Source organism: Apteryx mantelli, chromosome 2 (assembly GCF_036417845.1).
Source record: "Apteryx mantelli isolate bAptMan1 chromosome 2, bAptMan1.hap1, whole genome shotgun sequence".
Lineage (NCBI taxonomy): Eukaryota > Metazoa > Chordata > Aves > Apterygiformes > Apterygidae > Apteryx > Apteryx mantelli.
Window position 1 is genome coordinate 17,632,920 of NC_089979.1, and position 16,184 is coordinate 17,649,103.

The 16,184-nt window shown below is 35.2% G+C and overlaps 1 protein-coding gene across 1 annotated transcript in view; it reads left to right on the forward strand.

Moving 5' to 3' along the window:
- The window catches only part of CSMD3 (CUB and Sushi multiple domains 3), a 734,654-nt gene that overhangs the window by 360,101 nt on the left and 358,369 nt on the right, over nucleotides 1-16,184 (forward strand). The window contains 1 exon segment of the mRNA XM_067292283.1: nucleotides 3,714-3,826. Coding sequence (XP_067148384.1) covers nucleotides 3,714-3,826 — 113 coding nt within the window.

Sequence of the window (16,184 nt, forward strand, 5' to 3'; positions counted from 1 at the left end):
ATTTTATAGAAAATATACCTGATGATGCCTGACCTATACTGGGGAGAAATGATGTAATTACAGTGTTAAGCTTGTTATGAATATAATGGAATTCTATATCTTTTTTTTTTATCAAGGAGTTACTTAAAATTGTCGTGAGACTCAGTTAAGTGTTTATATGATAAGGGAATCTGTTCTGTAAAGAACTAGGCAAATAATTTTTCAAAAAAAATTACATAGAAGGCAAAAAATAATTGAAGACTGTTTAAAATCTTGTAAAAATTTTCTCCTCTGAGCCATACAAACATTGTCTGGGATATCAGGCATCTCAAATAAATAATCTATTGTATGATGTAGTTTTGGATTGTAAATTTTAAAATAATTATCTTTCCTCCAGCAAATTGATAAGACAATTGTTTTGAATATGTCTGCTTTAGTTGTGAATCATATGAAAACACTTATTTATCTTTCAGGTTATCAAAATTAATCAGGAACCCTATCCAAACGTTTAATCCACTACGTTTACTGGGTGCTGCTGGATCAGAAAGTTCAGAACCAAAAACTGAATTTAAGCGGCATTTAGATAGAATTATGCTTCCTAAATCCAGATTGCAGACCTGATAATTCCTCCTCTGCTGGTGCTAGGCATGGAAGTAGATAAACTCCAAAGCCATTTCAGTACTTGTTATTACATTTCCCTGGGTGCTTATATACATGCACTCAGGAACATGAGAAGTCACTCAAGACTAGTGAGCTCAGCACCTAACGGAACTTGCATCTGATCGGAAAACACTTTTGTGTGTTTGACAAGGTGACTGATATGAAGCCATTCCTAGTGCTTGCCCATGAAACCAAGACTTTCACAAGATGGAGCAGTGAGAAGTTTTAATACCAAGGGATAAAGGGGGAAACGGAGGAAGAAATAGTGGTTCCTGCCTCATACAGCAGTCACAGTGCTTTTTCAGGATGTTGGGAGATCTGGTTTCAGTAGCTTGCACTGGCAGTTGTTGCAGGTGACTCTTCATGTAAGGTGCACCTTGGCACTGGTTCCTATAACACACATTTGGAAAATCCAGTCAGCAAGGCATGAAGCTCATTCTTACGCTTTTGGTATGCACGCTATATTGGTGTATACATGTATGCACTCTCTCTTCCTTATTACAGATCATTTTTAGCAAAAGGGAAGGAGAGTGTGCCAGGCTTTTGAATATCCTCTAACCCACTCTTGGGTGTACTGTCTCAGCGGAAATATGTCTCACTACTATGGGGGAGAGGTAGTTTTGGAGCCCTTGTAGAAGAGCTGGAATTTGAAAACACCCTGCTGAGTGACATAACTGATAAACTGTTTAATAAAAAAAGGAGGTCTCATAATCATTATCTATCCATTTACGGCATCTTGACAGTGTTGGCTGCTCAGCTTTTTAAAAGGAAGGTATAAGAACCTACCTCCAGGAGTGGAATCTAGGTAATGAATCCAGAGCAGAATAAGTCTGATAGACCCCATGAGAAAAGAAAGGATGATTCACAACCTCAGTTTCACTCTTTATTATCTTAAGTAGCTTCCTTTATATAATACTGCTTTTTCTGGATCTTATTGCTTTACAGCCCCAAAGTCTCCCCACATATTGTACAGGGAGCCCTAAAAACTTAAATCAGGACTCTGCAGGATGCTTCACAGGTCTTGCAGATGCAGAAATTAGAGATAACTCATGTCCTTTCAGAATGGGAGATGGAGGGCAGGAGAGAGGTATTCTTTCCTGACGGAGTATTTATTTTGTTAAAAAATATAGTTTCTGAGAACTGTGTTTAAAAAGATTTAAAAAAAAATCACAAACAGATATTTATAACTGACTTAACAAAGCAGAAATGATGAGCATTTCTCTCCTGTATATCGTAGGAATTATTCTCTATGACTTAATTTAGAGATTAATATTCCCAATGGCCATGGCCAAATCTACCATCACTCACCAGTGACAATTACATAGCTCTGCTGGCCATTACATCAGTGTTGTTTCTAATGGAGGGACAGTCTGTTAATCTATTAATTTGGCAAAGTCTGAAATCACCAAAGACACTTCCCTTTAGTGCAGGAATGAGCAGCTAGTACATTATTTTATTTTGGCTGAGCGGTTACTTGTTCAGCTCTGGCAACAGTCCTTGTAGTAGCTCCATCTGTGAGCGCAGATGTGAGAAGCTGACATGGATTTTTCCCCCAGCAGATTATTTGATACAGTTACAAGCTAAAAAAGACCAGAGGGGAGAGCTAAAATTATTACAAAATATATTTTAAATAGACTATTTGAAGTTTCAGCTAGCTTTAAAGAATGATTAGAACTGGGGAAGAAAAAACAAAACTATTTTTACTCTTAAACGATCTTGTGCTTGTGATCCTAACTTCACAAGCATGGGAAATGTGTTGCAGGATGGGAAACGTTGCTACTTTCCACCATTCTGTTGATTAAAGAGACGCTAAACTCTTAGCAAATCAGAGACAAAGGGTTTTTTTGGGGAAAAAAAAAAGAATGTAACTTGTAAGACTGCAGGTTTCAGAATGCTTTGTTTTTGCTGTCACAGTATTTAAGAGTCATTCAGGAAACCACATGAACATGTGGGATTGTACTGACTTTCAAATTTTTATATTATAACAAAATGGCAAGTAGAAAAAAGGTGCAATTTGTGTGCCTCTCTGTGGATGCCCTGTACCACCTGAGATACCTTATGGGCTTTGAAACTTATCCACAAGTCCTGCAGACACAGAAGTTGTAGAAGTCTTGTGTCCTACTGGAACAGGAGCTGGAGGCCAGCTATCTCTATAACTATATGTAACACTATAGAACTCTGTATCTGAACAACTAAATTAACTGCAGATTGTTTCCTTTTATTGAAAAAGAAAAAAGGTATCAGGTTGAATTATAGTTATTATTAATTACTCAGTGTCTGACAACACCGGGAAGTCTTAAAGTCCTGACATCTGGTATTCTTGTTACTAAAGGAATGAGTAGCAGCTGAGACTGTCACACACTTTCTTCCATCGTTGTGAAAGAGGTGATGAGAGGAGGTGAGAGAGTGTAGGGAATACAGGGGTCTTCATAGCAATATTTTTATTTAAGAATAGTGACCTCATCTTGAATATGGGATGCATATATTCCAAAGTGGGATAGTTGTGTACCAGAGAAACCCTGTTCCTGAAGAATAGATTCAGTGCCTTATTATCAGCTCCTGGTGCTGTTTGATATACCTGCGAGTATTTGAGTCATGCATGCAGGACTGCCAGAAAAGATTCAGGGTCAGGGGAGACACATGCCTTTCTGGACCACTAACTGAAGGTGAGGCGAGGTCCTTCAGTATGTTTCAAATAGTGCTTGGCTTGTATTTATGGATTTCTATCCAACCTGCAGCTAGTGGAACTTTTAGAGCTATATCAGCTAACCAGCCACTAGGTATCTAATTTGGGTGAGCTGAATAGGAGGAATTACAGAAAAGGTCTATGAAAAAAAGAATTCTTCAACAGTTATTTAGATTCCTTCTGTCATAGACCAAAGTGCCAGTAACACTTACAGAAAGCAAAAATTAATCTGGCTACTTAATATTTAACATGATTTTTCCTGTAATTGTACTTGTTTATGATATGGTTGTCTTTTGAGACTATAATTAAAGTTTCCTTCTTGGCTTTTATCTCTGTTAAGAAAACCATCTAGAGTGCAATGGCTTTACAGCAATTTTTCTTTCTCTAGGTTAACTGGAAGCTTTGTACCAGATTTAATTGTGAGCATGAGCAATCAGATGTGGTTGCATCTTCAAACGGATGAAAGTGTGGGTTCAATTGGTTTCAAGGTTAACTACAAAGGTAACAATATATTATTGGAAGCAAATTTAACAGTATACCAAAATAAGGCAATATTATGAAGTGTTTTTCTTTTGTACTAGAAGATGCATTCTTTTCCCAGTTCCGTTGGTTTTAAAAACAAGAGAATGCAAGGTCTTTGAGTAGGAAATAATACTCAAAATAAACTTGTTCTCTTCAAAGGTCTTATGTCCTGTGAAATTGCATAATTTGTATTTAGTGTCCTTAAAGCAATCGAGTTCCTGGCATGAAGTTTTACATTCGCTTCTGTTATTTGTTTCATGTTGAAAAATATTAAAATGAAATAATTCTGTGACTATTTAAAGCTAAATGCATAAAGAAAAGACATATGTCTTATATTATTTTGAAAATTAATCATGCCTACCACATTTTAAGACAGTGAAGAATTGCTGTTTCTTTCTGTCCATAAGTTCCTTTTGACTGTTTGGGTATATTGAGTTCTGCAATGACATGACACAAGTGCAAGCATACTTATGTATTCTTGCTATTCAGATGTAATGGACTAAGATTGAAAGAGTTTATTACCTCTTAGTATGATAGTCATTAAAACCCAGGACTGCCACATTCCAGGGTAATCCTAGCAATTGTTGAAAGGGGCAAGAGAAATGGTTAGTAGAAAGGCATTTAAAAATCAATAGAGATGTGACCTGCAAGTTGTGACTATAGCAAACCTTGAACCATGGCTAAGTGGGAGAGGGAGTTCTTTTAGATCTGAATTTGAAATAATTTGCACAGCTGAAGTAGTTGTTTCCTTTATTTACACGATTCTTTTCTAGTAAAATTAATTTTACTCACAACAATTCTAGTTTGCAGAGTGCAGAGGATTATTGGCTAGTATCTTACTATGTACTGCTATGTCTTGTTTTATTCATGAGTTATACTTAGAAACAATGGTTCTGCAAGAATAAAATTAATTGAATTTGAAAAGGTAGAAGGAGACAGAAAGGGTGAACACTCGCACAGTCTCATCTCTGTATAATCAGCTATCTGTATGATTGCATATCTCTCTAAATACTGAGGCTGTATTTATCTCTCTCCCTACACTGATACTTTACCCTAGCTCACCAAATAGCATTTGAATGAATCAAGCTTTCAACAGATAGGCACTGTTCTTTTTGTTTCCTTTTTTAATCTGGAGTATGGGATTAGATTTTTTTCAGTTGCCTTTGATTTGATTCCTGAGAGGGCATATTTATTCATTAGAGATGCCAGCAACGGGCCAATATTCCCTTAAATAAAATGCTTTTATTTGAAGTCCTTTCTGGTAATAATGGTAGACTCTGAACAGGGATGTCTAAATGGATAGTATTTTGTATAAGAAGCTGGTTTACAAAGTAAGCATTATTTTTACTGAAGTTTTGGAACTAGCTTATATGAATTGGATATATATATATTTTTTCCTGAACAGCAGAAAGAGCTAAAGTGGACGTTTTATTTGTACAGAGGGGAAAAACTGTGTAATTAAACTAGATGAGTACATTCAAGACTATGACCTATCTCTGACTCCTTTACTAGGATCAAGAAATTGGAAGGACTTTCTCTCCAAAAATGTTGAGAATTTCTTAAAAGAAGTGTGATTTCTAGGAGTCCAGATCAAAGGACAATTTAAGTGACTACATGAATTATTAACAGTGCATCCCCAACCTGTTTGTATTTCTTTTTAATAGACTAGATCAAATTCTATTCCTAGAGCTTGGTTCCTTCCACCTCACAATTCCCACTATCCATTCCAAGATTCAGAAACCTAACTACGGCTTCTGATACTGTATCTGTTTTTATATATTACATATTTAGATCTTGAAAGTTTCTGCTTACATAAAAGTGCATCTACATTAGCATTTTAGACTAGACCCAGCAGTGTGCTTTTGGAGTGAAGCTTCTGGTCATCCCAACTCCCCTTGCTTTGGTTTTCATCATGGAGCAATCTTGAAATGCACCAAACAGATTGCTGTGAGGTAATTCAGAGGATGCACTTGAACAGCGTTCCCAATGTGCTACAGCTGCTAATGGACATTCAGTCCACAGGATCAGACTAAAACTTGTCCAAAATAAAACACTAAAACACACTGAAACTTTTATATATAGTATGGATACTGTATCTTCTATTATTTCACTCTAAAAATTGTCATGTATTGGAGAAAATTACTTATTAATATACTTGATACAGTACTTGTTAATAACCAGAATACTTGCCCATTAAAATGTTTTGATGCCTAAATGTCTGTATCTGTGCATCCCAAATCTCAACTAACTGCAGAGGTAGCAGAGTCATGCCTGTCTCATCCCATCAAGATTTGTGATGGATTTGTAAAAGGATTTGTGAGGATTTGTAAAAATTGAAGAATACTTCAATGTAGCTGATGTTTAGATCTGAGCTTGGCAAACACTTTCAAGAATATAGATTGTCCCGAGTCCTACATGGAACATGAGAGGAGGAGCAGAAGGCTGTGGGCTGTTGTTACCCAGGGCCCTTTTACCCGTTGTCCCCAAAACAGTGTACTTGCCCAAGGTGTGAGATAGAAGGTCAGATCCTTTCCAACCGGAATAAGATCGAATGCACCATATCATTTGTCATGAATGTGTGACCCACCAAGTATTATTCCTGTATGCTTTCTCCCTTTCAAATACACTTCATGTTAGGTAAGTGGAAAGACTCAGAACTAGCAGCTGAAGGTGAATTCTTTAATTCTTTTGCATTCTCTAATTTAGGAGGTTTTCAGCTGAAAAATTATTTCAAATCTATGTTATTACAGGAACTAACAATTTATTCTCTTTTGTTTCTGCCATTTGAGAGAACCTAGTAAGTATTTGTGAAATAATAAAAGTCTTTGGCCTCTTCTAGACTTAACAGTGTTGCATATAGAGTCATTTTATGGTTTTAATCTGTAGATCTCGTTACTGTTATTTAAATGTAAAATAATGATTCAAACATTTAAGAGAGAAGTTTTTTTAAAAAATAAATACTTTTTTTTTTTAATTTCCTGTAGCAACATCCCTAATTAGAAACCTACTGAGGAAAGTAGAACAATAAATATCAGGAATGGGCAGGAGAGAAATATAAGCCCTGGCTCAGTAGAGGCATATATATTTTTTACTTATTCTCTCACTGTTGTGTAAGGTGTTTTCATGTTTCAAATCTATGTGTATAGATTTTGTATTTCTTGTATATTTTGATGGAACATATGGAATACTCAAGATTCTGAAATCTCAAGTGTATTGTTTCCAGTTCATAATTTTGATTATTTGACTACCTAGTCTTTCCTCTGGATATGGGATCAGACTGTGGTGGTCATACAGTCAGCAAATAATTAAATAATGGAGTTTTGTAGGCTTTATGGATCAGTGCTATGAAAGGAAATGCTACAAATTAATTAATCTTATTACCAGTAGTAATTATTAATATTTCACATCATTCAGTATTTCAGAAAATTATGCCATATTTGTACACTGGCACTTGTATTCCTAAAGCTGTGATGAAGAGGAAGGAAGTTTCCGTCTAAAAGGTAGTGAAGAAGCTGACAGTCCTCAACATATTTAAACACTGCAACTGAGTTCTGTTAATCTAAAATTGAGGGGAAAAAGCCAACTGCGCAAAATAGAAAACATACTGTTAGAAGTATCGCATAGTTTTAAAAAAAGAAATAGTATTCAAAGACTAGAAATAGTCTCATTTTTGTGAAGATCATAAGGTTTTGAAGAATTGTGTGTTTGTTAATTTTATTTCATTTCTCAAAAACAGAATATAATTAGCAGTGGAGTACTGTAGTACTTGGAAAATTATATGTGAAAGCTCTTTAACTGTAACAACGTTCATATACAACAGCTTCCTTTTATAACCTTGGACATATGTGAAAGGATAGACAGACTAGTAAAAGCACATTATACACTTTTCCAAAGGGTTATCGCGGAATTCATGGGTTGCAGAATAAAAATACATAATCATAGTTTTAGCTCATAGGAAAAAGGAAAGAAATCAAATTCGTGTAAATGTACAGTACAAATACATCCTGTATTAGCTTAGGATGGACAAGCTGAGCTTCTTGCTTCTAAATACATATTTAAGCTTTAGGGTAGTGTGTTTCTGTGAGGTCCTCATGTCACACCCTCAGTTTCTGAGCAGTGGCCAGACCTGACGGTTGTGTGCTCTCCCCTATGCCCAGTAACTAACTACACACTAATGAAAACCTTTTATCTTCCAAGCAGGGTCTTCTGAGAGCTCTGCCTCCTAGCAGGACAAATTCTATGCATTTTTGTTGTTGTTGTTGTTTTACCCATAGTTAATTTTAATTGCATGAGAGAGAATCATGTTGAGGAAGTTTACTTAGAGTATGATGGTAAATTTTGCACCAGCTAGGTAGGATTGAGGTAAAAACTGAATTTAAACCAAAATAGATTTGCTTATTAAATTTCCTGTATAAATTAGGTCATTCGAGGGTGTGAGATTTATACTCTGGCACCCAGTATTTAGGAAGATTTTTCTGCTTAAAGCGTAACTTTCATCTTGCTTCAACCAGTGTGACTTCAGTTTTTGTGCCTGCGTGCTGGGAGTACTACTGGAGCCTGGGGTAGCCTTCTGGAGTTTCTCATCCATATTTCAGCCTATTTTCCTAGCAGTAAGCACTAACCTGCAGATGCATTTGAGCTTTGTCACAGGTGGCATGGAGGTATTTTTTTCTGTGACTGACTGCTCAACAGCACTTGCTTTTCTGTTGGCGACAGGATACTGAATGGTCTGAATTAGGCAGATAGCTTAATCCAGTGTTAGTCCTTTAACAACATCTAGAACCATGTATTTCAGCAGTGTGGACAAAGAAAGGTATATATGGGATAATACAGGCTTCAGAAAGGTCTCATCTGTTCTAGACTAGTTATGGGAAGAGCTTATCTATGAACCATACCTCTTTATATCTTTTTCTTTTTAAAAAACATAGCTTTAATTCTTGTTGTTTATATTACAGGCTAATTTTTACGAAGTAGGTTATTGAACTTGGTGAGATTGTGTTGTCATCAGTTTCATTGTGTAATTTGGGGTCTTACAGTACTTTTTTTTAATATTATATTGTTTTATTAGGAAGGAGAAAGAAGGGTTTTTGTTGTTGTTGTTGTTGTTGTTTTTCCTGCACTGTAAAGTCAGGAATGAAAGCTATGTCAAAACTCTCCCTTCTAAACTGTTCAGTCTTATGTATTTCAGCTTCTGTTCTTGAATTACTTCCACTCTTCTGGTAATATCTATTCATTCTTTGTAACATTCTCTTCTGTGTACTTCATGTGTAGGGTTTTTGTGTGTGTGTGTGTGTGTGTGTGTGTGTGTGTGTGTGTGTGTGTTTTGTGGTGCAGTAACTACATGGGATCATGTCAGTGATTTATGTAATGGGATTCTAATATCTTCCATGCTGTTCTTTGTGCAGCAAAGCAAGCTGAGGTTCACAGTAATGGCAAATTCCCTTTCCTAAGCTAGTACAAATTTAAATTTAAATTAGATTTTAAACATTGTAAATCCCATGATTAGTTCAAATATTCAGATACAAGGTACAGAGCTTCACAAATACAACACAACTTTCTCTGTATCTGATTCAGTCTTTGTTAAAAGTATGTTATCTACAAGTTTTGTACTGAAAGCTCACAGCTATTTCAGATCTCTTTTCGATGTATTAAGCAAAACAGGATGCAGTACAGAAACCTGGGATGCCTTCCTGGTTAACTTTTTGCCAACATGAAACTTGGTGTTACATTTTACTTGCTTTGCTCCTCCTGCTTTGTAGCCTGCAGTCTCACTGCAAGCTTTTTCAATAATAAACCCTACTCTCTCAGTATTATCCAAATGTCTTATTAATCTATATATCAAGCAGTGTACTGGGCAGAAGATACAATAATTGCTGTGTATAATCTCTAGATTTTAAGAACATAAAAACAGCTCTACAGATTCGGACCAAAAATCCACTTAGCTGAGTATCATGTATGCAGAAGAGTGCAAGCAACCATATAGTGATACTTCCTCAGAATGCTTTCTTAGACTCCAACAGTTTGTGGCACAGAGACTTCCTGAGTCAGATCTGTTTGTATTAAGTAGATCTTGACAGATTTTTTTCTTCCTCATTTTTTTCCACTTTCCCTTTCCAACCCATGTTCACTTTTAGTATTCAGAATATTTCATGGCAATGAGGTTCTGGTGAAGAAGCATTTCCTCTCACTTTAATTTTACCAGCTTCATCTGATGCCTTTTCATTCCTTTAGTAGAAGAAACAGTGCATTTTATCTACCATTGTACTGTTTACTCAGTTTTGCAGGAACTTACTTTAGTTCTTTGCAAGTGGCTGTCGTCATTGCTGCTTGGTGTCAGCTAGTATCTTCAGCAAACTTTGCCATCTCCCTGCTTACCTTCTTGTCCATCATATTTATGAATATGCTGTCAAACAGCGTGAAGAACTGCAGGAGTCCCATGGTGGCTTCTGTCCTCTGGAAGCACTGAGCCTTTACATTTACCATCTATTAACTATATTTTAAACAAGTATCCATCAGAAGCCTTTCCTGTTGTGACAGAGCTTGCAGTTTTTGTAAGAGCCCTTGATGAGGCACTTCCTCAAGTGCCTTTGGAAGTGCAAGTAGTCCACATCAGCTGAATCTCCTTTGTCTTCGAGTTTACTAATCTCTTTGGAAAACCTTGATGGGCTTGTAAAGCAGTACTTTCCTTTAGACAAACTATGCTGCTTCTTGGATGTCATTTTTATCCATGTGTCAGTGAAATCTATTCTTGATTATAATCTCTAAAAACTTGGTACAGATCTCAGGTTTATATCTCTTTAGCTTTTCAAATTCCCCTTGGAACTCTTTATAAAAACAGACACTGTGTTTGCCCCTCTGTCCTGTAGGACCAAGGTTATTTAAAGCACGACGTCACATCTTCCTTAAGCTTTTTTACCAACACTTCACTTTGAGCCAGATCATCTAAAGAGGCCCCGTAACGAATGATATGTATACCCCTTCCCAAGCTCTTTTTCTGTGAACATAGATCCTAAAATGATTCAGGCTTTCTGCTATTGCTTTATGGTGCTCACAGAAACAGCTAGACAAGATATTTCTGTCCTTCTGTCTTCTGCTGGGGTGATGGAGACCTATTTTTTTGCAGCTGTTCTTGTATTGTTGCTAGAAGCGATGTTCTTTTGAAACTTTAAGATGCATACCATCGGGACAGGTGACTTAGTTTTTAATTAATAGTTTGTTCCAGTAGGTCTTTTGATATCTCAGTCTTTGATAGAATTTTTTCTAATAGTAAAGATGAAGAACTGTGTTTCTTGTACTGCTGAGATAGGAAATACAGTATCTCTACCTATCTCAAAATAATCTGTTTTGCATTTGAGTTTGATGAAAAGATTAATGCTCTTTTCCCCACCTGCTGTCTACTCTTGGTCAACACTGTATGCAGCAACTTGACTATGTATGTATATATGTACACATACACATAAATACTTAGGATCAAATGAAAAGTCAAATGTTAGTACATAACTTGGAATTCATAAATCTACAAAACACAAATATTCCTATATATAAAGTATGTAAATTAAATATATTTATGTTACCTCACATTTTGCCTTTCATAGCTTCCTGAAAAAGTGATATTGCTGAGTAGATTAAAGTCTGCATAAGTTACATTTAAAATTAAGGCCTTAACAAGTTAATATAGTAGAAGGTTAAAAAAAGAACATTTTATGTAGCTACTGGAATTCAGCATTTCAATATATATATTTTTTCTTGTATTGCTTATAACTATGTAATCTTTCACTAGAAATATATTGGGTTCTGGCTCTCTGGCTGTGATCATGTTGGAATTAATAATAAGGGTCCATTGCTCCTAAAGGAGCTGTTACATCAGAAGGCGTTTAGTGTTTTGTTTATTTTGTTCTTTTTATAATTTCTGGATGGAGTATAGTCTGTATGGAGAAGCATACATTTCCATTAACTTTGCCAAATTGGTGAAAACCATTCTTCAGCCTAAAAGGATGTTCTTAGGAAGCAAAATAGTGCATTTAATCTCTATTTCATCTCTGTGCTTCCCTGAAATATTTATTTGCTGATGCTTGCTGCTTCTTTTTGTTTATTGATTTTAATTTTGATTTATCTGTGTGTTAGTACTCATCAAATACTATATTCTTAAAGTTAATCTATGAAGTGAGATTGTCTTCAACAAGTTCTAATTTAATATTAATATTTTTACTTCATGGTTTTATTTGGTTAAAAGGCAATTATTTCTATGAGATACAACTTATGATCCTTTTTCCACAACTTTCCTCATGTCGGTAGAGAGCTGGTCAGAGAAATTGTTTTTTTGAAGGTGACTTCTGCAATTTTTTCATTTTTTTCAGTAAAAATGTAGGTCACCCTCTATAATGTTTAATTAAAAATATTTAGCAATCAAACCTCTGTGATATTATTATCTACAAAGAAGAGAGGGAGGATTTTCTGTGTTCTGACATTACTCTGCTAAGCAATATGAGTGCATTACATGTGGAAAGGTCATCTTGCTTTATCTTTAACGTTAGTTACTGCTTGAGCTAGGACAGGAGGCTAAGTGGGTATTAGTCTGACTCATCCCCCTCACCAGTTCAATGTGTATTTAGTTGCATTCAATCCAATTGTCTTATGTATTAATCATATTTGTTACAAAAGACACTAACTATTTACGTCTATATTTTAGAGAAAAAATATACTTGAAACTGCCTGTTTATTTGTGGGAATAAAGTAAAAATTTTCTTATGAGCACTTCTGGACTTTCTCTTTTTAATTATAATCATGAACCCTGAGACAGGTGTTAAAACAATTCATAGTTTTGGAAAGATCCCGCTGGGCAAAGGATAGAATTTGAAAGCCCAGCATAACAGAATAGCACTCTAGAATACCTTAGTGCTGTTGAGCTCTTGAATACAAGCTTGTGTGTCTGCATTTTTTATCATGTATTATTTATCTCTGGAGGACTCTACGTCAATATTTGGGATACATATGCTTTTGTCTTCTCTGTTAACTAACCATGAGCTCTTAGTTCAAGCTGGGTTCTTTCTGTCTTGTATTTTAACAGTCCGAATTTGGTATGCTTCATTAGTCTCCTTTTACCACACTGAATTAAAATGGAGTTGGCAGAGGTCCCACTCAGGGCCCGCGTTGTACTAAGGAGCTGCGGTGTCTCAGAAAGGGGAAGGGTCTGTGTGTGGCAGTCTCTGGAGATGTCATCTTTCAAAATATTCTAATGCATTTCCTGCTACAACAGCAGGTGACAGGCAGTCGGAAGCAAGATTTCCACCAGTCTATTTAAGTAACATCATGTCATGTAATTGCTAGATTTCTTCAGCCATTGGCATTTCATAGAACAGAGAGCCAGAAATTTATTTAACTTGCTCGCATGAAGAGCAAGAAAACTCAGAAAAATGATTGGTATAACCAAAGTCCTGCACTTGCTTGGACTTGCATTATGAGTTTGCCATATTGCCAAGCCTATGCCAAGAGAATGCCCTTTTATTTTAAAGTCAATAATTAATTTTTGTAAGCGCTGTTATGCTAGAAAACAACTAGATCAGCAGTGCCCTTTCATCATATATTTTCACCTTCCCAGAAACCATCATTAATTAATTTTATTATATTAGAGTAATTTATGTCTATTGGTGATACTTTGTTTTGGGTTGCTCTTGGTTGACACTTTCTGTAATGTATTTCCAGAGAAATAAAGCTCTTAGGAGCTATAAAGCTGTAGGTTTGCCCAGCTTACTGTATGATAGTGCTTCAAAAGATGATGCAAGTAGTGCATTAAACATAAAATTTCCTTGTCTTAAACATAAAACTTCCTTGCATTAAACTCATTAATGTTTTATGGACTGTTGAGTCAGTACTTTAGCTTTAATTGGTATTATTGCCAACTTTTCAGTATGATTGAATTCTCATAGATTTTTGCTAGTGCTGAAACAACAGTTTCTAGGATACTGATACCATCAATATGTGTTCAGAACGCCTTTTTTGTTGTATATCTAGAATATCTGCAGACTAACTTTTTTTTTTTTTAACTTGCAGCATCTGTTTAGGCTCAAATATGCTCATAGTTCCTGTTTAATATCTAAAATATATGTTAAATGCCTCCTTTTCATCATTATATCTAAAATAAGACTATTAATTTCTATAAGAATGTGGCAGCATGATAAACATAATACATAAGAAATGGAACACTGAATATGTGTTTTAGTGCATCTATTAGGGGGTGCATGCGGAATACAAATAAACGGTTATATCTTTACATCAAAAGCCATGTTCCAGTTACGTTCAGCTAATGGCTTAAGCTTTTGAATTAGCTGCTGTTGTGATCTCTCTCAGAAAGACTGTGGAAAGGTGTTGTTTTGTTTGTTTGTTTTGTTTTTCCTTCTCCTCTCTCTTTCATTCCTGCATGGTGTAAATATTTCTAAGCATAAAATATTTTATGCTGAATGAAAAGTGCCAAAGTAACAAATTGAAGAACAACCCTATGATGCCCCAAATTTATTTTTAAAGTATTTGTGAAATGAGTGACATGTTCAGTTCTGTAGAACTGAGAAAAGAACCTAGTCTCTGATATCATGAGAGACAGTGTCTTTTTATCTGCATTGTCAAATCAAAAAAATATACGACCGTTGTATTCTCTCCTTGAATTCTAAGTCTGACCTTTTTCTTTTTTATCCATTCTGGGAATTAGGAAGGGATTTATTTCATTTTGATTAATTTGCAGCTCAATATTAAAAGAACTGCTTTTGACTGTTACCTTATGTAACTATCATCTGGTCACTTGATGTTGATGGAAAGGAATTTTTCCCCTGAAATATATCATAGCTTCCTGTTCTCATTGTGAGTGGAGGGGAAGAGGGGTGCATCTGGTTTTGGGATTAGTTTTTGGTTTTGTGGTTGTTTTTTCAGCTCCTCTGCAGCATTTGCAAAATGCTGAAAGGTGTTGGTTTATCAGAAAACAAAATATTGGATGGACTGATGAGCGCTCAGAGATAGTGCCAAGGTGTCTGACTGCTGAGCTTTTCCTTAATGTAAAATTGGCAGGTGTTTTGTATTGGTACTTTCTTGTTTTATTTCATTTTGCTTGCTTTAATGCTTTATATGCAACATAAGGCAAAGGTAGCAATGGGATAAGCTGGTCACATCTTGGCAGCTAATTGTTGCAACAACTGTGTCCAGCTGTAAAGAAGTCCTTGCATTTACATGAGAAGGTCTGTTTACCAGGGCACTTTTTTTTTCCCACAGACTGAAATATTTTGCATTTCAGAAGTCTTGCAGATCTCTTAAAGAGTTAGCTTTTGATTAGCCTCAGTATCAAAAAATGAGAGTAGATGATCTAACATGCCTTTTAGCTTTAGCTGCATTTATGAAATCTGTTTGAAAAAATACCTAAAAAAGTGGGTGTCAAAAAGCCCTAAGAAATTCTAAGCTGATAATGACTAGGAGACCTGATGATTTTCCAGAAATGTTGCTGTGGAATTTAGTGCTTTCATTGCAATATTTGCTTCCATTCAGTCTAAAAGGTGGTGATGAATATTCAAAATGGAAATTGCATGCTAAAATCTGTAAAGTTCAAGTACAAGCTTGCATGTTGTACTTTTAGGAACTGACATTAAGAGATTGGTAAGATTGACAAAGATAAATTCAGATTGAGAATTTAACATTACCTGTCAGAATAATTTACAGAAGTAGTTCATATTAATTATGGCACAACCATTAATTATATAGGCCAACTGTAAATTGAGAACAAACAGGGGAATTTTTTTTAGGGTGCCTTGCTCATTATCACTTTTATTAATATTTAAAATAATGATAAAATTTCATTGTCCTCTGATTAAAAAATAATGATATATACATATATGAATAATTTATCTGTGTATACTTACATGTACAAAACATATACTGTGGTATGTAATTTGAAAGCTGAAGCTCTCTTTTCCCCTCCCAATTTGGTGGACTGTTATGTGATTTCTGAAAATAATTCTACATCTGCATATGCAGGAATTCTTGTAACATGCTATAAAAAATGAAGGAGAAGTCTTTTTGTCATTTAAATGTGGAATATTAAGTAAAATATTAATAGGAAAGTAAATTATATTTTCCCTGCGCTTTCCATGAATACATGCAAAAATGCAGTTTTTCATTTTCTTTATAGCTGAGTTTCACAAACATTCAAGGTTTCTATACAGTTGTCAACATTTATCAGTTGTATCATTTTGCAAATAATCCAGGAAAAATGTTTTTTATATATATATATATATTTTTTTTTTTTGCTATAATTTTCTTTTTTTCCTAAGCAGGGAAAAACTTTGACTTTTTGAACTGG